General features: G+C 42.6%; 1 protein-coding gene across 6 annotated transcripts in view; it reads left to right on the forward strand.

The window, feature by feature from the left end:
• st3gal5.L (ST3 beta-galactoside alpha-2,3-sialyltransferase 5 L homeolog) overlaps positions 1-24161 on the forward strand; it is a 60283-nt gene that overhangs the window by 22364 nt on the left and 13758 nt on the right. For 4 of the 6 annotated variants that reach the window (XM_041587507.1, XM_041587501.1, XM_018227857.2 and 1 more), the window contains 2 exons: positions 3675-3801; positions 13903-14008. In XM_041587507.1, the coding sequence (XP_041443441.1) occupies positions 3737-3801; positions 13903-14008 (171 nt within the window). In that variant the 5' untranslated portion in view covers positions 3675-3736. Of the gene's footprint in view, positions 1-2001; positions 2147-3674; positions 3802-13902; positions 14009-17235; positions 17358-24161 lie in introns of those variants that run through there. The other 2 variants (XM_041587509.1, XM_018227868.2) reach the window with 2 other exon arrangements.

Below are 24161 nucleotides of genomic sequence, written 5' to 3' on the forward strand. Positions count from 1 at the left end.
GGGCCCCTGCCACCAGTTTTTTTTTTTTCAAAAAAAAATTTTTTTTTTAAATTTTTTTTGGGGCCCCAATTTGTTTTTAACTTGTAAGGGGGCCCCTGCCACCATTTTTTTTTTTTTCAAAAAAATTTTTTTTTTCGGGCCCCAATTTGTTTTTAACTTATAAGGGGCCCCTGCCGCCAATGTTTTTTTTTTTTCAAAAAAAATTAATTTTTTTTCAAATTTTTTTTGGGGCCCCAATTTGTTTTTAACTTATAAGGGGCCCCTGCCGCCAATGTTTTTTTTTTTTTTCAAAAAAAATTAATTTTTTTTCAAATTTTTTTTTGGGGCCCCAATTTGTTTTTAACTTAGAAGGGGGCCCCTGCCACCAATGTTTGTTTATTTTTAGTTTTTTTTACATTTTTTTTTGTTGGGCCCCAAGTTTTTTTTAACAGGGGGCCCCTGCCACCAATGTTTTTAAAAAAAAAAAATTTTTAATTTTTTGGGGCCCCAATTTTTTTTATAAGGGGGCCCTGACCATCAATAGCTTTTTACAACTTGTGGGGGGGGGTTACTTTTTTAGCGCTGATGTCTGTGTGGTCTTTTAACTGCGATGTGGGCGGGATATGGGGCGGAGCTTGGTCGTCAGTGTGGGCGGGGCCCAGGGGGCCCCAAAAATTTTGTTGTACGGGGCCCCGTGATTTCTAATGGCGGCCCTGATTGTCTCCCACCATACACTCCCCGAATATTGTATGAAAATTACTTTGTATGATATTATTATTAAATCCAGCCTCATAATGAATGTGCTTTCTGGTTGCTGGGTGTTGCTGGCCATGGCAACCAGTTAGAGGGACAACAGAAGGGAATATATCTTGTAAAAAGTAGGAGGACACCAACCAATTTTTGTAGAATATCAATATCTACATCACACTCAAAGAACATTTCTTCATGGATTTCCCCTTTAAAACATTACTTAAAGGGGTTGTTCACCTTTATACAACTAGTTGGTTTCAGATAGATCAGCAGTAATAACGACTTTTTCCAATTACTTTCTATTTTCTATGTGTGACGGGTTTTCTAATATTGAAGTGTAATTTTTCACCTAGCAGCTCTGGGAGGGGGGGTCGCCGACCATGTAAAATTTTCTAAATGGATCCATTCAGTTGATACATTTCTTATCTTTGTCCCTGCTGAGCAGAATCCCTGAGTTTCATTACAGGCAGCTGTTAGACTTGATACAATAGTTGCTAATACTCCAGAGATGCTGCTGAGAAATGTATCCGAGTATAAGCTGAGGTAGACTTTTTCAGCACATTTTGGATGCTGAAAAACTCGGCTTATACTCGAGTATATACGGTAAATCCTTCGACTTCGAATATTGAAGTCGAAGGATTTACCGCAAATAGTTCGATCGAACAATCGAACGAAAAATCGTTCGATCTAACGATTAAATCCTTCGAATCGTTCGATTCGAAGGATTTTAATCCATCGATCGAACGATTTTTCTTCAACCAAAAAATTGATAGAAAGCCAATGGGGACCTTGCCCATAGGCTAACATGGCACCTTGGTAGGTTTTAGGTGGCGAAGTAGGGGTTCAAAGTTTTTTTTAAAGAGACAGTACTTCGACTATTGAATGGTCGAATAGTTGAACGATTTTTAGTTCGAATCGTTCGATTCGAAGTCGTAGTCGAAGGTCGAAGTAGCCAAAAAAATCATTAGAAATTCAAAGTTTTTTTTATTCTATTCCTTCACTCGAGCTAAGTAAATGGGCCCCTAAATGTTGCAAAATTGTAACAGTTCAGAGTCTGCACCTGAATTACTGAGCTGCCAGACTCAAACACCAGAGACATGAACATTCAACTTTAAACTTAGATTTTGGAAAAATGGTAAAAAATTAAAATGGAAAGTAATTGGAAAAAGTGTTTTGAAGGTGAACATCCCCTTTAATCACTACTGCTGGTTCTGGATTGGCTGGCCTATGTGTTACAGTTTCCCAGCATCCCTTGGGTCAGTTACTTTCTACTGAGCCCCAGAGTGACTGTATAGTTCTGCCGTGTGATGGGCGTATAACAGTTGTACTGGTTCTTCTGAGCCGCAGTTACCAGCTTTGTACTTGCCATCTGCCTGTAATAACACTATGGAATCCAGCAATTAAACATAATAATGAGGTTTGTTATGCCAAACACCTTACATGTCTAATTACAGACTGTGTACTTGACCTATATCAGAATTCAGCTGCCTTACATCTCCCATCTCCCCTTTTTGTAGTTTTAGAACTACAATTCCCATCATGCTTATCCAGCTGCTGACTGTGGGTTTGGGTGAAGGTAGGTGCCGAGGACTGTAGTGTAACACAAGCTGAAGGCTGCAGGTTGAGTGTGTTTTTGTTCCCTTGTTATATATATTCATCATATTTATAAATGATCTTAAATTGTAGGTGCACAGATGCATGTTATTTAAATCTGTTTTGTTTCACAGGTATACAGATACACCACATCTATGTATATTCCTATTTCATAGGGACACAGATACACCACATCTATATCTATTCCTATTTCATAGGGGCACAGGTGCACCACATCTATATCTATTCCTATTTCATAGGGGCACAGATACACCACATCTATGTATATTCCTATGTCATAGGTGCACAGATGCACCACATCTATGTATATTCCTATGTCATAGGTGCACATATACACCACATCTATATCTATTCCTATTTCATGGGGGCACAGATACACCACATCTATGTATATTCCTATGTCATAGGTGCACATATACATCACATCTATATCTATTCCTATTTCATAGGGGCACAGATACACCACATCTATATCTATTCCGATTTCATGGGGGCACAGATACACCACATCTATATCTATTCCTATTTCATGGGGGCACAGATACACCACATCTATGTATATTCCTATGTCATAGGTGCACATATACACCACATCTATATCTATTCCGATTTCATGGGGGCACAGATACATCACATCTATATCTATTCCTATTTCATGGGGGCACAGATACACCACATCTATGTATATTCCTATGTCATAGGTGCACATATACACCACATCTATATCTATTCCTATTTCATAGGGGCACAGATACACCACATCTATATCTATTCCTATTTCATAGGGGCACAGATACACCACATCTATGTATATTCCTATGTCATTGGTGCACAGATGCACCACATCTATGTATATTCCTATGTCATAGGTGCACATATACACCACATCTATATCTATTCCTATTTCATAGGGGCACAGATACACCACATCTATATCTATTCCTATTTCATAGGGGCACAGATACACCACATCTATGTATATTCCTATGTCATTGGTGCACAGATGCACCACATCTATGTATATTCCTATGTCATAGGTGCACATATACACCACATCTATATCTATTCCTATTTCATAGGGGCACAGATACACCACATCTATATATATTCCTATTTCATAGGGGCACAGATGCACCACATCTATATCTATTCCCATTTCATGGGGGCACAGATGCACCACATCTATGTATATTCCTATGTCATAGGGGCACAGATACACCACATCTATATCAATTCTTATTTCAAAGGGGCACAGATGCACCACATCTATATCTATTCCTATTTCATAGATGTAGAAATGCATAACATCTAAGTGTGTTCTTGTTTTGTAGGTGTTCAGGTGCACAAAAGACTCTGCACATGTCACTATACTGAGATTTCTATCGCTATTGTGATGCCTGACATGGGAAGAGAAATGAAAAGACCCACAAGCAAATTCTGCTTCAGAGTTTTCCTCAGGTCAGTTTTAATTCATTATGATGGAATGATGGGTGACTTTAAAACTGTGTACTCAGAATTCAGGGGGTTCTCTATGTGATGTATCTGTGAGTGCAAACAGGAGCAAATACTGGATGTAAAGTTTGTAGCTCTATATCTGAGTCTTCTCTGGGTGGGACGGCTGCACCTCTGGATTGTGTGCTCATGGGGGTGTTCTGAGGGTGGAGCCAGCTGTACCTCTACATTGTGGGTTATTGGGGGTGTTTTCTGGGTGGAGCCGCTGTACCTCCGAAGTGTGTTATTGGTGTTTTTTGGGTGGAATCAACTGTACCTCTAAATTGTGGGTAATTGGGGGTGTTCTGAGGGTGGAACCAGCTGTACCTCTAAATTGTTGGTTATTGGGGTGTTCTGAGGGTGGAACAGCTGTACCTCTACATTGTGGGTTATTGGGGGTGTTTTCTGGGTGGAGCCAGCTGTACCTCCGAAGTGTGTTATTGGTGTTCTGTGGGTGGAATCAGCTGTACCTCTAAATTGTGGGTAATTGGGGGTGTTCTGAGGGTGGAACCAGCTGTACCTCTAAATTGTTGGTTATTGGGGGTGTTCTGAGGGTGGAACCAGCTGTACCTCTACATTGTGGGTTATTGGGGGTGTTTTCTGGGTGGAGCCAGCTGTAACTCCGAAGTGTGTTATTGGTGTTCTTTGGGTGGAATCAGCTGTACCTCTAAATTGTGTCCCTCTGGATTGTGAGTTATTGGGGTGGGGTGTTATTTGGGTGTAGGTGGCTGCACATGGGGCTGTTTGGTGGGTGGATCAAGCTGGATTATGCACATCAATTGCTTCGTTGGGTTCGTTGGTGGAGCAACATTTAGCTGCAAAATGATGACATTTTTGGCCTCGTTCCAGATCTGCCAAGACCGTATCCACTAATCCCAGTCTGTGACTGTTTATTAAGGGTGACACCCTGAGTCCATTGTTGAACTGAACACTTTATAACACTGTTACCCAACCGGCAGTTGTTGTGGGGGGTACTATTCAGTTCAAGGTCAGTCCTCTGTAATACAGATAACGGGGCCCCACAAATTCTGCTAAACAATACAATACAATTCAAGTCGACGCAACATAAAAGACACTTTTTTAATTATAACACAGGTAGCAAATCAGATTTCTAGTCCACAGATAAACCCTGTCTATAATGAGCAGCTCCTCATTCCAGAGGTTGCCGTTTAGGGAAGGGAGGGGTTTGTTTAAACAGATCTCATTATTACCCAATCAACAGGGTTTTTTTTTTTTAATTGAAATGAATACGGAGAACAAATTTTCAACACAAGTTATAGTGATTGTGCAAGTGCATATAGGTGTAGTAAAGGTGTGTGTGTGTTATACTAAAGGAGTGTGCGGCTACTAACAAAACAAACACATGAGGCACGTGTGCACACCTAACAGGAGACAATATATTTACGCTGTTAATGACATGAAATGTGTTGAGTAAGGCCCGACGCAGCTGTGCAAACTAGTCTGTCAGTTCTGCTCCTTGCATTATTGTGATTGGGATGCAGCTGAAGCGGCAGTTTATACAGCTGAATGATTTCCCATCATGTTACAATACGCTGAGAGTGTTTCACTGGAATCCCAATTCATCGCTGGTTCCTAGAGCCCCACTTTTACTAAACTACATTTACTAAACTAAAATTTCATTCTAAGGTGCACTTACCCTTTGAGCTGTATAGGGCTGTTCTACATACGCAGGATTGTTTTCCTGTACATCTCCACTATTTACCTGAATTGCTATTTGCTTGGTCGCTGTGGCTCACCTTGACCTTGATATGGATCCAAAATATTTCTATAGTCACATTCCTAATTCTAGGCAATGACACACAAATTAACATCGCCTGGACACCTCCCTGTTGCCTTAAGCATGTATAATTGATGCTTGTAGTTATGCGAGTGGCTTAATAGGTATGTAGAAAATAATATATATTTAGACACAGATCAAAGTGGTGAGGGAGACCGAGAATCTGAAACTCATCCGTGTTTTGTGCCCAAAACAAGATTCAGCCTTCCCAATGCTTCCCAATTGCCCTCTCCTCCTGTGACTCTGTACCCCTTTTACAACAGGACCTCTCTTGCCCTTCCTATAGCTTACTGCCCTTGTTTGCTATAGTTACAGGTATTGGATCCGTTATGTGGAAACCCATTATTCATAAAGCTCAGAATTACGGGAAGGCCGTCTCCCATAGACTCCATTTTATCCAAATTTTTTTTTTCTTTTTCTCTGTAATAACAGTAGCTTGTACTTTATCCCAACTAAGATATTATTAATCCTTATTGGAAGCAAAACCAGACTATTGGGTTTATTTAATGTTTACATGATTTTCTAGTAGACTTAAGGTATGAAGATCCAGTATCCAGAAACTCCAGGTCCTGAGCATTCTGGATAACAGGTCCCATACCTGTACTACCCACAAGTACCTCCAGGTCCTTCTCCATTAACTACCCATGTTAGCGCCATTAGGACTATAAGTACCCTGGGATATTTTCAAATCCCAAGTGCGTGACCATAACTTACCAAATAGTACAAGTAATTACTCCGGCTGAAACAGGTTACTACAGACGTGACTTTGCATAGACTGAAACTGGCTTAATAACGGCCTCACCTACTGCTGTTTGTTCCATAAAAGAACTTCATGAATGGAGAGATTTATTTCAGGTGGAGATGAACTGAAGGATTTCTCAAACAAGGATAGTTATTAGTGGCATGAGACCTTTATGTAAGTAGATATCAGGCATAACTCACCCCCTGGAATGTGAGAACAAGGATAGTTATTAGTATTGGATCATAGTAACATAGCAAGTTAGGTTGAAAAAAGTTCAAACTTTTAACTCTATTTTAACTTGCTTAACTGCTAGTTGATCCAGAAGAAGGCAGAAAACCCATCTGAAGCCTCTCCATGGGGAAAATTCCTTCCTGACTCCAAGATGCAATGGGACCAGTCCCTGGATCAACTTGTACTATGAGCTATCTCCCATAACCCTGTATTCCCTCACTTGCTAAACACCATCCAACCCCTTCTTAAAGCTATCTAATGTATCAGCCTGTACCACTGATTCAGGGAGAGAATTCCACATCTTCACTGCTCTCACTGTAACAAACCCCTTCCCAATATTTAGGCGGAATCTCTTTTCTTCTGATCAGAATGGGTGCCCTCATTGCTTAAGGTGACCATAGATGCAAAGATTCGCTCTTTTGGCAACATCGCCAAACGAGCGGATCTTTCCCCGATATGCCATTAACGAGCAAGGCTATATCGGGGGTAATCTGAACGTTCAGCCGTAAAGCCGAACAATCCAATTACGATGTGCCATGGGCTCCGGCGGGATCGGTCGGGTCAAAATTAAACCTGACCGATCGACCAAACCAGACCGATCACCGCCGGACGAAAGATGTCGGCACACGCCACACACGATCCGAAAATCGTACGAATCCTCGATTCGTACGATATGATCTGTCTGTTTATGGCCACCTTTAGTCTCTCTGACCAGATAAAGGCACAAGGCATAATGTACCCCCTACAGTAAGTTATAAGGATATTAGAAGGGACTGAGGGGTTCTGTGACCATATAAAGGCACAAGGCTGCAGACTGAGTTATACAGGGAACTCTGAGTATCACACATGTATTATAAGGAATAATGTACCCTCTACTGTAAATGATAAGGATATTATAAGTCACTGAGGGTTCTGTGACCATATAAAGGCACAAGGCTGCAGACTGAGTTATAGGGGGAACTCTGAGTATCACTTGTGTATTATAAAGGATAATGTACCCCCTACTGTAAATGATAAGGATATTAGAAGTCACTGAGGGGTTCTGTGACCATATAAAGGCACAAGACTGCAGACTGAGTTATAGGGGGAACTCTGAGTATCACTCGTGTATTATAAGGGATAATGTACCCCCTACTGTAAATGATAAGGATATTAGAAGTCACTGAGGGGTTGTTCTGTGACCATATAAAGGCACAAGGCTGCAGCCTGAGTTATACAGGGGACTCTGAGTATCACTCATGTATTATAAGGGATAATGTACCCCCTACTGTAAATGATAAGGATATTAGAAGTCACTGAGGGGTTCTGTGACCATATAAAGGCACAAGGCTGCAGGCTGAGTTATACAGGGAACTTATTGCGTTTCCTAAATAGACGAATATGTCTTTTCTATATGATTCTTTTCTGTTGCTTTTCCCTTCCTCCCCGCAGCCCTGGCATGAGAGTCCCTGGGTTTCTCTTAAACAGAAGCTGACATATCCAGAGAGCTCAATGTACATGTCTGGAATGGGAGGCATAATTATACATGTCAGCTGTAGGGATGGAAAGCAGTGAGACAGTAGCCAGGATGTGCCAATGGATACGCTCAGCCACACACCAGTTTCATTTGAAAAGCAAAGCATTTTATTTTCTTGTTTCAGAAATTTTAGAAGTCAGGAGTTGGGAAAACTTTGTTTATTTCTGTGATTGCTGCGAACTGAGGGATTTGAGGTATTTGCATAAAGGCCAAGGTAAACCTAACCCTGTAAATCCTTGAGATCATTTTCCTCTTGCCCCAAGAATAATAATCCTAACATAAACATTTGCAAGTCGCTGTGTATTGTTTTTCTGCCTCCGTGGTTTATAAATTCTGCATTCACACTTTATTTTTCTTGTCGGCTGTTAGTTGAATTTCGACAGAAACTGCTGAGCCTCAGGCTAATATTCCTGATAAACAGCATTTCATAAATCAGATTTCTCAGACTCATTGGCTTCAGCCTGTCGTTGTTGTCCCAAGATTTGTCACCTTGTTATGGTTCCAGGGTACCTATTGGTATGAGCTGAAGGTCAGTTAGGGTCAGTTGAGGGTACCCCAACCTCTACTCTATATATCTGTAACCTTGTTATGAGCTAAGGGGGCCCAGCCTGAAGGTCAGTTAGGGGGTGATTTGGGGTGAGTGCCTGTTTGTGCACTGGGTACCCCTGGAACTATAGCAGAGTGATTGTTACCCCAATGTTTCTATATATCTGTAACCTTGTTATGAGTTAAGGGGGCCCAGTCTTAAGGCCAGTTAGGGGGTGATTTGGGGTGAGTGCCTGTTTGTGCACTGGGTACCCCTGGAACTATAGCAGGGTGACTGTTACCCCAATGTTTCTATATATCTGTAACCTTGTTATGAGCTAAGGGGGCCCAACCTGAAGGCCAGTTAGGGGGAGATTTGGGGTGAGTGTTTATTTGTGCCCTGGGTACCCCTGGAACTATAGCAGGGTGACTGTTACCCCAATGTTTCTATATATCTGTAACCTTGTTATGAGCTAAGGGGGCCCAACCTGAAGGCCGGGGTGAGATTTGGGGTTGTTTATATATTTTATATCTTTTATATCTGGAACGGTCTATTTCCTATGACGGACGAATGGCTAGTGTCAGAGGGTTGATATCTATTACCCCCGCCCTCTATGACGCCATAACGCTGTAGGGCCCAAGGCAGGATGGACTATAAGGGCTGTCAACTGTGGACAATGGTCACTGATATAACTTAAATAAATGATCTCCACTCTGTTACTTAGATTCCAGAGTGTCAGCATAGTGTCAGCATGTCTCTTATGCCCTTTTCCAGAAGTGTTGCTCAATTACTGGCTGTACCACAATGGCTATGTTTAGCCAACAGATGTTTACGAGGCTGTGGACAGTTGGAACCAGAAATCTCTTATGTTGCAAAACTGCACATCTTACAGGAATGTATAAATGTATATGCCAGTAAGTCTCCTCGCCAGACCATGTATGGTATTTCCATGTACCCCTTGTCACAATTACTGTAAATGCCTTCTGAAAGCTATATAACGCTTGGACCAAGAGGTGGGTCTTTGGTAAGTCCTTGGGTGACATTCTGTGTGTTACTCCAACAGCTTACCCAGACAAAACTGTTATGTTGTATTCTGTATTAATAAATTGCCTGACTATTACTAAAGGTTTTCCTTTACTGAGTTTTGTCTTACACAAGGTCAAAATGGTTATACTAAAAATACCATCAGGTTGTGCCCCTGTTACCTCAATCTTTGTATATATCTGTAACCTTGTTATGAGGTGCATAAAGTCAGCCTGGTGCTCTGAGTAATTATACGTCTGAGACTGATTTACAAACTCTATAAAGTGCTGCTATATAAATAAAAGATAATTACTGTATAATAAAAGTGCTATCATTATTTATAGGTTTAATAAACAATGCCTGCCCTGCCCGGTTGAACCTGATCTCTGATGGAGCAAATCAGATTTTTACCAGTTAAGGGTAATGGCACACTGGGTGCTTTGTGTGGGCAACATAGCTCTTTGCGTCTATGGCCATCTTTAAGCAGCATGCCTGTGTGGTGGAATGAAAAGTGGTCTTGTTTATTGTGAGTGATATCTGAGGGACAGGGGAAGATCTTGGAGGACATATAATGAGTTTTGTTTTTGAAAGGTTCAGTTTCAGGTGGTGCTGCGACATCCAGGAGGAGAAGACAGCAGAGAGACAGTCTGTAACTTGGGAAAGGACAGAAGGAGAGAGAGGTCTGGAGTAGACAAGTAGAGTAGAGTATACAAGTAGAGTTGGGTGTCATCAGCATAAAGGTGATACTGAAGTCCAAATGACTGAATGAGTTTTCCTAGTGAAGTTGTATAGAACGAGAACAGTAGAGGGCCTAGAACAGAGCATTGAGGAACTCCAACAGAGAGAGGGAACGCAGTACAAGTAGAGTTAGAGAAGGCAACTTTAAAGGAAAGGTCAGACAGATGTAAACCATGAATGCCAGCTGAGTATAGAATGACTACTAGGAGAGGGTGGTCAACTGTGTCAAAGGCTGCAGAGAGATCTAGAAGGATTAGTATGGAATAGTGACCTTTAAACTGGCCATAGATGTTGAGATTTTTAAAAGATCTGATTGTCATCGTGAGACCTCAATTATCTTGAAACGATCGTACGATCGTACGAATTGTCCATCAACTAAAAAGACCAATTTGCAAGGAAAACAAAGGGGAGCTGCCTGCTTGTCCCTGCAAACATAGATAGATTGCGCTGGGACTGACAAAGATTTTTTAACCTGGCCGATCAATTTCCTGACAGATGTCAGCCGAAAAATCGTAAGATGTTCGATCATTCGAATCTCCACTAACCGCACAATAATTTCGGAAGATTGGTCGGTCTTCGCTAAAATCGGTCGTTCGGCAAGAGAAATCTTTGCGTCTATGGGGACCTTTAGACTTTGCCAGTAGAAGATCATTAATTACTTTGGTGAGTGCAGTTTCAGTTGAGTGTGTTGGGCAGAAACCAGATTGCAGGGGGTCGAGAAGGGAGTTGTGAGTCAGATGCTGGATCAGACGTTTGTAAACAAGCTTTTCTAGTAATTTGAATGCGAACGGAAGAAGGGAAACCGTACGATAGTTAGCAGGAGAGCGGGGATCAAGTGATTAGTGCTTATTTGTATAATGATGGAAAAGTACCAGTAGAGAGTGAAAGGTTAAATAGGTGGGTAAGTGCAGGAGAGTGTGTATCAGAGATTGGGTGGAGGAGGCGAGAGGGTATGGGGTCAAGGGAGCAAGTTGTGGGGTTTGAGCAGGTTAGAAGTTTGTTAACTTCATCTAGTGTTTCGGGGATGAAGGAGTGCAAAGTGGATGTGAGTGGACTGGACGTGAGTGAGATTGTTGTCAGACGATATGTTCAGCCTAATGAGATCGACTTTTTCATTAAAGAAATGAGCAAGATAATGGGCAGTTTTAAAATGTGGCAAACAGTCGCTGTGGTTTAGAGGACACAGTGGAGATTAAAGAATAGAAGTATTGTTCTTTAGCTAATGATAGAGATCGATTGTAGCAGGAGAGCATGAATTTGAAGTGTATGAAGTCAGGATCAGTTTGTGACTTTCTCCAGCTTCGTTCAGCTGATCTACTACATCTTCTGAGGTACCGAGTGTTCCAGGGTTGTTAAAAACTATATTGTAAAAAACCTGTCTCTTACTGCCCAATACTGCATAAGAAATTCCAATGTACCTTTAGTACAAATGGCAATAAACTCCTACTTGACTTGACTTGACTTGAACTGCATCCAAGATGGAGAGCTCCGGTGGACAACCTTGAAGGCCTGGATCATTATTGATATAGGGCTGTTGAACTTCTGGGATGCTAGAGAAACTTCAGTATATAAAGCCAGATTCATACCTTTTTTTTGTGGTTGGAGCTCTCTTGTCCCTAATCCCAGTCAATATATCACACTTAGTTTACCCTGATGCAAAACTATTGCCAGCGGGAGATGCAATTGACTTAATCTTTATGCAGTTTCATTGTGTCCAAAATCGCTCCTGAATCTGCTCAGTAAACACATGAACAGCAGTGTAAACAACTCAAGCATCACTGCCTAATCCCTTTAAGCTGTGGAAGATTGCTATGGCAATGAGGGCAGTTGGACTTATTCTGTAATAACATGTCACTTAGAAATTGACCTGGCAGCGATTTGTTATTATATACTCCAAATACCCACACCATTTACCATGCTTTACTACTAATAGTTGTGACAGTGGCCACGTTGGACTGGGGTACCTGGGCCCACACCTCTTTAGGTCCCAGCTGTCACTGTACATCACCTACTTCATCCCTCACCCACCAGAGGACTGGAGACAGATAGTGGGTAGGATAAGCCCTGGCAGATGGGACTTGCCAAGATTTTTCCCGGTGAGCCATTCTGACCCTGGACAACAAGCCTCAGACTTCAGGTTCTCTGTTGGGCCCCAGGAGGGACTGGACCAGGAATATTTGTAGATATGGTTCAACATTTGTACCTTAAAGGAATTGCTCAGTATAAAAATAAAAACTGGGTAAATAGGCTGTGCAAAATAAAAAAATGTTTCTAATATAGTTAGTTAGCCAAAAATGTATAAAGGCTGGAGTGACTGGATGTCAAATAATAAAAACTACAAATAATAAAAAAATGAAAACCATTGTCTCAGAATATCACTCTCTACATCATACTAAAAGTTAATCCAAAGGTGAACAACCCCTTTAAAGTGACTTTTACTTGGGTTTCAATTAGGGATGCACCAAATCCAGGATTCGGTTCGGGATTCAACCTTTTTCAGCAGGCCAAACCAAATCCGCAATATGCAAATTAGGATTCGGTTCGGTATTTGGCTGAATCTTTCGCAAAGGATTCGGTGGTTCGGCCGAATCTTTTGCGAAGGATTCGGTAGTTCGGCCGAATACAAAATAGTGGATTCGGTGCTTGGAGGTTGGTGGAGCTAGAACCAACTTGTAGCCAATCAGAGCATTCGAATATACATTGGACTAAACCAATGTCTGGCCAGTTAAAATGTTTACAGTTCAAACTGTGTTAGGAGCAACAATACCTTGTACGTGATCCTAACTAAGATTAATTAAAGGGGAACTATGGCAAAAATGAAAATTTAATATAAGCTTCAGTATACTGAAATTACTATTTCCCTCTCAGCATCTGTTTCTCTTCATTCTGTCTTCATGCAGCAGTTGGGTGTCAGATATTCATTGACAGTTAGATCCAATATATCTTATAGGGAGGCTCCTTTTGCCTAGAAGATGTATTAGAGCTCACTCTACTAAATCACCAGACATCATGTTTCTCTACATGCAGGATTTGTGCAAAAGGCAGTTATTTTGTTAGATTTTGTTTGTACTGGAATCAGTTATTTGATTGAGCTCTAATTAATCTGCTAGGAAAGGAGCCTCCCTATAAGATATATTGGATCTAACTGTCAATGAATATCTGACACCCAACTGCTGCATGAAGACAGAATGAAGAGAAACAGATTCTTAATTAGAAAGTTTCTTATTTCAGTGTGATGAAGCTTATATTGATTTTTTATTTTTGATAGTTCCCCTTTAGACAAGTAAACAATCATTTTGGGTTTAATTAATGTTTGATTTTTTAGTGGACTAAAGGTATAGAGATCCAAATTATGGAAATATCCCCTATCCCTCTGGATAACATCTCCTATACCTGTACAATGTATTATTTTTCTATTACAAGGTGCCCCTCTGTATGAAACGTTCTAATGTATTTTTGTTATCCTGTAGCATAATCTATTTGTGTCTCTGCAGGTGTCTCATTGTCAGTGGGTTCCTTCTGTTGTTCCTCTACATCTGCAAGGCAGGACAGGACTCACAAACGTGCAACGTGAGGATTGTGGACCCTGAGCACATTCAGGTTAGACTCGTTACTTACTGACATTGTAATGCTCAGCCAAAAGCCCTTTATCTACAGACGGGTCCACCTGCAACACACACTGCAGACCCACGTGTGGGACTAGAAGAGCCATTGGTTATCCAGGGCCGGTGGGTGACTTTCTCATGTGGAAAGATCACTCAAAAGAAAATAATTAAACACACAAAGAGGGGCAGGTGAGGACAATAGCATGCAACCAGATTCCTTGGCATTTGCTGCCTGGACCTGGCCAAGGTGCTTATGAGTCAGGGTGTTATCACTAAAGGCGGCATCGATATTATCGTATGAAACAAATTTTCGTGCAATATTCGGTGTGTGTGTATGGCAGAAGACAAGCCGAGCGATATCAGTAGAAGACTTGTATATTGGTCGGCTCGCTGATCATCCCAGGCGGAAAATTTTAATCGGGCGTCTTTGAAGGCAACTGAACATCAGCCATTGTTAGTGCTGAATCATCAGATACAGGTAGAATTCTATTGTTTCTATTTGTATATCTGACCATTCAGATCTACACGTGTGTATTGAAACAAATGAGCTTTCCTGGAAAGATCTTTTCCAGGAAAGGTAGTAATTGGTATGTTTATGGCCACCATTAACATGACCCATCAGTCAGATACAGTAGATGGAGCAGGGTTTACCAATGCTACTGGTGCACACAGCACACTGTTTGTTTCATGTGGAGGAAAATGCTGTGGCATAGGCATGGGCAAGCCAGCCAAACCCCCACAGGAGGGTTCAGGCTGAGGAATATAACCCCAAGGTGAAACTTACAGGGATTCTGTCATAAGAATTTTTTTTTTCCCAAAACACATCAGTTAATAGTGCTGCTCCAGCAGAATTTTGCACGGAAATCCATTTCTCGTAAGATCAAACAGATTTTTTTATATTTAATTTTGGCTAGAAATATTGTCAGTTTCCCAGCTGCCTCCAGTCGTGTGACTTGTGCTCTGATAAACTTCAATCACTCTTTACTGCTGTACTGCAAATTGGAGTGATATCACCCCTCCCTTCCCCCCCCCAGCAGCCTTAGGGCAGAGCCACACGCTCAAATTCGGGGAGATTAGTCGCCCGGCGACAAATCTCTTCTTTGGGACGACTAATCTCTCCGAACTGCTAGCATGTAAATCGCAATAGGGATTGTAATTGTTGCGCTTAGTTTTCTGAAGTCGCCTGAAGTTGCCTCATGAGGAAACTTTGGGCTACTTCGGAAAACAAAGCACTCCGAGTGAAGGCAGTTCGGGGAGATTAGTTGCCCCGAAGAAGAGGAGATTTGTCGGCATGCGACTAATCTCCCCCAATCTGAGCATGTGTCTCTGCCCTAACAACAGAACAATGGGAAGGTAACCAGATAGCAGCTCCCTAACACAAGATAACAGCTGCCTGGTAGATCTAAGAACAGCATTCAATAGTAAAATCCAGGTCCCACTGAGACACATTCAGTTACATTGAGTAGGAGAAACAACAGCCTGCCAGAAAGCAGTTCCATCCTAAAGTGCTGGCTCTTTCTGAAAGCACATGGCCAGGCAAAATGACCTGAGATGCACCTACACACTAATTACAACTAAATACACTTGCTGGTTCAGGAATGAAATTTTATATTGTAGAGTGAATTATTTGTAGTGTAAAACAGTGTAATTTAGAAATAAAAACTACATCGTAAAAATCATGACAGTATCTCTTTAAGGGCAATGGCACACTGTACTGGGCGACTTATCTCCTGCAAATGCTTTCCTGCTGCAAATAATGTGAATCGCCGTTGGGAAAACACACACAGGACTTTGTTTTTCTGAAGCTGCCATGTGAGGAATTTTCGTCAGACTTCCGAGAATCTAATCGCTGCATTTGTTTTCCCACCAGTGATTCACATTATTCGCAGCAGGAAAGCATTGCCCACATTAGTGAAGATTTATTGTTAAGTTTGGGTGCAGGATGGAAACTTTACAACCCGCCCATCACTAGTGTGCCAGTATCTGTATCGAAGACCATCTATTTATCCATTAAAATAGAGATTTAAAGGATTTTGTAATAAGGTTTTGTCATTATACAGCCGAAAAATGTGTCATGTAGTTGTTGAATGTAGAGTCTGCACTTGAACTTCTGTTTCATGGCAGCTGCACAGTCTTATATATAAACTCTGCAAATTGCTTGTATAGAAATGGATATCCCCTATAGAACATCGACAGAAAACACTGATTGGTGATGCAGAATAGACCACTGAATGAATGACCAATAGACTGCCGATTGAATCTCTCCTATTGAGATAAGATATTCTAAGATATTCTAATTATTATGTCCTAGGTGTTTGACACCTGGAATACATGGGAGATATATTTATTCTACAAGTAAAGCTATATCAATGAAAGTGTGATTTAGTAATGTATAATGTATGCAAAACTATGTGATTACCACTAGGGGTCTGGGGGTATAAAGGAAGTGATGATGATACTTTGTTTTTAGCTTGAAAAAGGATCTGTTGTATCCGAAACGTCGCTATGCTATTTGTGGAATAAAAGCGGTTTTAAGACCAAATTGGAGTGCTGCAAATCGTGTACATATAGAAATGGATCTTGCCATGGCAGGATGTACAAGGATGTATGATTTTTATGATGTCGTTTTTATTTCTAAATTACATTATTTACACTGCAAATAATTCACTCTACAATATAAAATTTAATTCCTGAACCAGCAAGTGTATTTTTTAGCTGTAATATTGGTGTGTAGGTGCATCTCAGGTCATTTTGCCTGGTCATGTGATTTCAGAAAGAGCCAGCACTTTAGGATGGAACTGCTTTCTGGCAGGCTGTTGTTTCTCCTACTCAATGTAACTGAACGTGTCGCAGTGGGACCTGGATTTTACTATTGAGTGCTGTTCTTAGATCTACCAGGCAGCTGTTATCTTGTGTTAGGGATCTGCTATCTGGTTACCTTCCCATTGTTCTGTTGTTAGGCTGCTGGGGGGGAGGAAAGGGAGGGGGTTATATCACTCCAACTTGCAGTACAGCAGTAAAGAGTGAAGTTTATCAGAGCACAAGTCACACGACTAGAGGCAGCTGGGAAACTGACAATATGTCTAGCTCCATGTCAGATTTCAAGATTAAATATAAAAAACATTGTCTGCTCTTTTGAGAAACAGATTGCAGTGCAGAATTATGATGGAGCAGCACTATTAACTGATGTGTTTTGAAAAAAAAATTTTTATTCCATGACAGTATCCCTTTAATTACCACCAACATGCCGGAGCTGCTGATCTCTTGTTGTGGCTGAAATATAACCCGGAGGAGTGGATGGAAAGCCAAGCAAACTCTCGGCTGAATGGTGAACTTGTTCCCAGGTATCATTCTCATGTGGCTAATGTGCATTTGCACCACTTGCTGACCAGAAAGCCCTACTTTGGCAAACAACCTTTTGCCATATGAAAAATTGGGTTACTCTTGTGCTATTTGGCAAACTCCAAATGTAGGGGCTGAAGCTACTGCTGTTAAATAATGTAGTAACTAATGTATGACATCTTGTGTCTGTCTGGGGGTTTGGGACGGAAGCTTGAGGAGCCGGGCAGAAAGTACTTTGGTGTCAGGCATTCATTATACTGTTCCAGAAATCCTTGCAGAGTCAAACACAGCTGTTGTGTTGCATAAGGCTTTTTTATATTCCCATATAATACATTTGTCTAATTACTGGTAAGAACACATCCATTAACTGTACCCAGAATAACGATGCCCTGCTTGCCTCATCCGATGCTCTGCCCTTTCTAATAATCACTCTCTGTATAGCCTGGATATTTCTTTTCTACAGTACAAGGGCAGCTTGATGGGCAAAAGTCAATAGCCTGTGTGAGAGTTGTAGGCAAGCCAAAGATTGCACTGAATTCATACAGAACATTGTTACAGTCCATGGCACCATCATACTTTACTCAGCACACTGTCTCACTGTTACCCTATCTACCCCTGACACCACCAGATCACCTTACTCTACATCCTCCCCTTCCTGAATTGGGAACACTATTTAAACATTCACAATGTTTGGTGTCTATAGGCTTGACAAAGGACCCATTGTGGCCCGAAACGTTGCCAGCTTGATATGTCTACTTTAAGACAATAATTTGAGCAAAATTACCAGATTCCAGTGTGCTACAGTGACTACGGTGCTTACTATACGTGTTGTCCTGCCTTTTCCCGGCAATATGCAATGCAGCAAGATCAAAGAAAAGTGGCATCAAAGGGGTTAAATAGACATTTCACCTCTACAACATGCTCCTATACCAATGAACTTTACATTCAGGGAGCACAAACTGTACATGCAGGGAGCACACACATACATGCAGGGAGTCCATACTGTACATGCAGGGAGCACACACATACATGCAGGGAGTCCATATTGTACATTCAGGGAGCACACACATACATGCAGGGAGCACACACATACATGCAGGGAGTCCATACTGTACATGCAGGGAGCACACACATACATGCATGGAGTCCATACTGTACATACAGGCAGCACACACATACATGCAGGGAGTCCATACTGTACATGCAGGGAGCACACACATACATGCAGGGAGTCCATACTGTACATGCAGGGAGCACACACATACATGCAGGGAGTCCATACTGTACATGCAGGGAGCACACACATACATGCAGGGAGTCCATATTGTACATGCAGGGAGCACACACATACATGCAGGGAGCACACATACATGCAGGGAGCACACATGTACATGCAGGGAGCACACACACATTCAGTGAGCACACACATACATGCAGGGAGCACACGTACAGTTCATGACTTCCATGAGTGTCAGGATGTGCAGGACTTGCTACTTGTTCTGTATGTTCCTGGGTTAGTCTGAGCCGTTTCAGCATGACTCAGCAGTGGTGTCCGTGTCACACTCACCTGCTCCCATAACATATCAGTAACATGGAGCATCAATCACTACGTGTCAGGCTACAGTGCCCAGTGCTGGGGGCAGATATCTCATTCAGCCGTTTTCTGGGTCAGTTGCTGTGGGGGTAAGTAGAAGTTACTGGGACCCACATCAAACTTATTTTAGAGCTGCCCCAAAACTTCTGCACTTTCACATTGTAGTCATGTTCATGTTGCACATCTGTGTCACACTGGAGTTGTTCAAATGTTATAACCCACAACCTGCACTTTCTCTTACTCCTTTAATTCTCTCTATTCCTATTATATTAGAGTCTTAATACTTCTCACTTCCACTCACAGATGAACTGCTATTGTGTCATTGGTCACTGCACAAAGTGTAAAGTCGTGATTTTCTGCCAGGCCTGTAAGTACGTGATCCAGACATGCAGTCACTATTAGGAGCTCACTATTAGTAACATGGGGCCAGGTCTCTTATAACCCAACATTCAGTGTTTCTGCAGGGCTGTTGGTAAATGCTGGGAGTTGCAATTGTGTAACCCCATCATCTGCTTGGCATCAAATCCATCATTCATCATTTTTGGATCTGGAGAGATTTCTAGAGATGTTGCCCATAGCAACCAGATTTTTGCTGTTGTTTTCTAATTTAAAGATGGCCACCGGGCCTGCCATCTTGCTCCGCCCCCTGCGTGCGCACATACTTGTTTTTTGTGTTGACTGGAACATCGTTTCTGCAGGCAGTGGGTCTGGGCTGACCCAGTCCAACCCTGGCCATGAGCAACATCTCCAGATATTTATCTCCAATGTTAGTAAATATGCCCCCAAAGCACAGTTACAACAAGGTATTCCTGTCAACGTTCCCCAAGAGAAGAAGAAATGTGATTTGTGGGTCACTGAGTGGGTGTGGCTTGTGGGGAAGTGGATGTGGTTTTGGCCCTATTCTGCCTAGGTGACTTGTGCGCTAATTATTCGTTCCCCCTGGAGGGCAGGGCCAAAGTTGTGTTCCACCTGTGTTGGGCTCTTGCATTCACCTGAATGAGTACAGTCGGACAGGTCTGGACTGAGAATCAAAATAGGCCCTGGCATTTCAGGTACCCAGAGGCCCCAACAGGCCACACAGAGGGCCAAACAGCCCCCCAGCAGCCCACTAAATAGTGACTGTCTATGGCATCTTACAGCAGCCCCTCTGGCATTTGCCAGAACCCACAGATTGCCAGTCCGGACCATAGTCGGTTAGAGAAGAATGGGAATGTGTTTTGTACTATGCCCCCCCCTATGATAGACACATGCAGAGAACACACAGCAAAACTCCCATGTGTAAGGGCCCTAAGAGTGTTTCCTCAGCAGTTTTAGACTTTTTCTTACTAATTGACTGGTGCCTCGGGCTGTTCCTGCCTGAAATATGTTTTTTAGGCGCAACTGAATGGAAAGAGTGATACTGATGATATATTTCAATCAGGGACAGGGATGCAACATTAGAGAAAGGTCCGGTCTCTATACTTCTGCATGGCACCTTTATTTCACCAACGTTCACATATCTGTGTCCTATTTCCATAAAGGTTTGTTTTCACTTTATCTGAGACACACCCAGCTTGGCACTGAAATGCTTTATTTATTCCACAATCAATTTCACCTCCTTTTGTGCTGAGCCCTCAGAATAAACTTTTCTCCAGCATCTCTGCTGGGAACACCATATGTCTGCCCACCCTGCTGCTTGTCACACGTGATTGATGGCACAGAATAATTTCCATGCTGCTGAGTTACCCTTCTTCATTCTCTAGGGGACAGGGAGCCAAAAAAAATTCTCAAGACTCAGAGTTCCCTGCAGCCTTTTGCCTTTATATGTTCATAGAACAACCCCTCAGTGACTTCTAATATCCTTATCATTTACAGTAGGGGGTACATTATCCCTTATAATACATGAGTGATACTCAGAGTTCCCTGTATAACTCAGCCTGCGGCCTTGTGTCTTTATATGGTCACAGAACAACCCCTCAGTGACTTCTAATATCCTTATCATTTACAGTAGGGGGTACATTATCCCTTATAATACATGAGTGATATTCAGAGTTCCCTGTATAACTCAGCCTGCAGCCTTGTGTCTTTATATGGTCACAGAACAACCCCTCAGTGACTTCTAATATCCTTATCATTTACAGTAGGGGGTACATCATCCCTTATAATACATGAGTGATACTCAGAGTTCCCTGTATAACTCAGCCTGCAGTATTGTGCCTTTATATGGTCACAGAACCCCTCAGTGACTTCTAATATCCTTATCATTTACAGTAGGGGGTACATTATCCCTTATAATACATGAGTGATACTCAGAGTTCCCTGTATAACTCAGCCTGCAGCCTTGTGCCTTTATATGGTCACAGAACCCCTCAGTGACTTCTAATATCCTTATCATTTACAGTAGGGGGTACATTATCCCTTATAATACATGAGTGATACTCAGAGTTCTCTGAAAAATACTACCTCTGTAAAATATGTAAATACTACTGACACTCTACTTTGATCAGGGTAAATATAGGTATTTGAAACTCTGTCACCTGCTAAATGTGCCGGAAGCCTAACAGATAACATTGTATTTAGAACATCACATACTGTGGCTTCTCATGGTCGGCCTTTGGGAAATTCCCCAATTGTTTGCGTGTACAAAAGCCTTACATTCGCTGCTGGAGAATCTACAACCTGTAGGGCGTGTGCCTGTCCTTTGTTACGCTGTAGATACACTGAGTTTTGCTGCATCTCCATTCTACATTGATAAAGACCTTTGCCAAGCCTGTCAGTCAGGTAAAGTGTTCTCTGGGAAATCATCATCATCAGACTAATCAGTTGACTTCTGCTGCATTGTTTCATGAGTCAGAACCAGTGCAGAGAATACAAACAGCCCAGCAGATACTGCTTTTAATATTAGCTGCATCTCCAAATAACTTTAAAACCACCAAAAATGTGTTAAAGGGGAGGTTCACCATTAAGTTAACTTTTAGTATGTTATAGAATGGCCAATTCCAAGCAACTTTTCAATTGGTCTTCATTATTCTTTTTTTTTTTTTTTTAGTTTTTTATAGTATCGTTTTTTAAATGATTTGCCTTCTTCCGACTCTTTCCAACTTTCAAGTGGGGGTAACTGACCCCATCTAAAAAACATATGCCCTGTAAGGCTACACATTTATTGCTATTGCTGCTTTTTAATACTCATCTTTCTATTCAGGCCTTTTCTATTCATATTCAAGTTTCCTGTCCAAACCAATGCATGGTTGCTAGGGGAATTTGAACCCTAGCAGCCAGATTGCTGAAATTGCAAACTGGAGAGCTAATGACTAAAAAGCTAAAAACGCAAAACCCACAGATAATAAAAAACGAAAACCAATTGCAAATTGTGTCAGAATGTCACACTCTACTAAAAATTAACTCAAAGGTTAGCTACTCCTTTGAAAATAGTTTTGGGGTGGAGTTCCCCTTTAATTTTGACCTGTCACGTTGGAGAGAACCCTCAGCCAGGCAGTGGTCGGTGCGGGCACGGCATTCTTTGTTCTCAAACTCGCGGCTGGTGATGGTGTTACTGGAGAACAGAGAGAGAGGCAGGGTCGGACTGGGGGGCTTCGGGCCCACCGGGGCTACTGCCCCAGGGCCCTGCTCCGGCCCCCGCTGCTAATCCGGCGTGCTTCATTGGACCAGTGCGCGTGCACGCGGCGCCGCGTTTGTGCGCACGCGCGCAGCAATAGCTTTGTGCGCATGCGCAGATCCTCTATTCTACCGCGACCCCCGACAAAGTGGGGTCGCGCATCCAAACTACGTAGCGGATCTGGGCCGGCGGGGCCCACAAGAGCCCGGGGCCCACCGGGTTTTTTCCCGGTGTCCCGCCGGCCCAGTCCGACACTGGAGAGAGGTGCACACTGACTGAGCAGAGAGGAACAGACTGATCTGGGCTGGGGCAATTTTGGTGATGCATTGTTTGTTGGCACAACAGATACAGATTGGGGGCAATATTTTGGGTGCAGCTGGCAAAGGTACAGCTTGGGGCAATATTTTGTGTGCTGCTGGATGGCACAGATTGGGGGCAATATTTTGGGTGCTGCTGGCTGGCACAGGTACAGCTTGGGGAAATATTTTGGGTGCAGCTGGCTGGCATAGGTACAGCTTGGGGCAATATTTTGGGTGCAGCTGGCACAGGTACAGCTTGGGGCAATATTTTGGGTGCTGCTGGCTGGCACAGATTGGGGCAATATTTTGTGTGCTGCTGGCTGGCACAGGTACAGCTTGGGGCAATATTTTGGGTGCAGCTGGCTGGCATAGGTACAGCTTGGGGCAATATTTTGGGTGCAGCTGGCACAGGTACAGCTTGGGGCAATATTTTGGGTGCTGCTGGCTGGCACAGATTGGGGCAATATTTTGGGTGCTGCTGGCTGGCACAGGTACAGCTTGGGGCAATATTTTGGGTGCTGGTGACACAGGTACAGCTTGGGGCAATATTTTGGGTGCTGCTGGCACAGGTACAGCTTGGGGCAATATTTTGGGTGATGCTGGCAGGGGCGATCCTGGCCCCTCCACCGCCTGAGGCAGTTGCTGCTGCCCCCCCTCCCCCATACGCTTACCCTTTTGCGCCTGATCAGGTCCAGGGGGGTCCACGAGGGCGACAGAGAGGTCCAGTACGCTAGCGCAGAGAGCCTAACTGCGCTCTCTGTGCTAGAAGAGCTGAATTCCCTCTTTGAAAACCAGAAATTCAGCTCTTAAATTACCAGGAGCAGCATTTTTGCTGCCTCTGGCACCTAGTGATGCGCTGCCGCCTGAGGCGACAGCCTCAACTCGCCTCATTGGCGAAGCGACCCCTGGCTGCTGGTTGGCACTGCTATAGGTTTCTATTAAAAAAAACTGTAAGTGATTAGGTGGGAAATGGTCCTACAGAAGGGGGGGGCTAATTGAAGCCGTTGCCTAGGATGCCAAACTACCTTGGCCCATCTCTGATTATTTGCCTTCTTCTTCTAACACTTTCCTGCTATCAAATGGGGGTCCCTGACCCCATCTAAAAACAAATGCTCTGTAAGGCTACACATTTATTGTTATTGTTACTTCATTACTCATTTCGCTATTCAAGCCTCTCCTATTCATATTCCAGTCTCTTGTTTACATCAGTTCATGGTTGCTTGGTAAATTTGGACCCTAGCAACCACTGCTGAATACAAAGCTAAATAATTCAAAAACCACAAATAATAAAAAATGAAAACCAATTCAGATTGTCTCA

Source organism: Xenopus laevis, chromosome 1L (genome assembly GCF_017654675.1).
Source record: "Xenopus laevis strain J_2021 chromosome 1L, Xenopus_laevis_v10.1, whole genome shotgun sequence".
NCBI lineage: Eukaryota > Metazoa > Chordata > Amphibia > Anura > Pipidae > Xenopus > Xenopus laevis.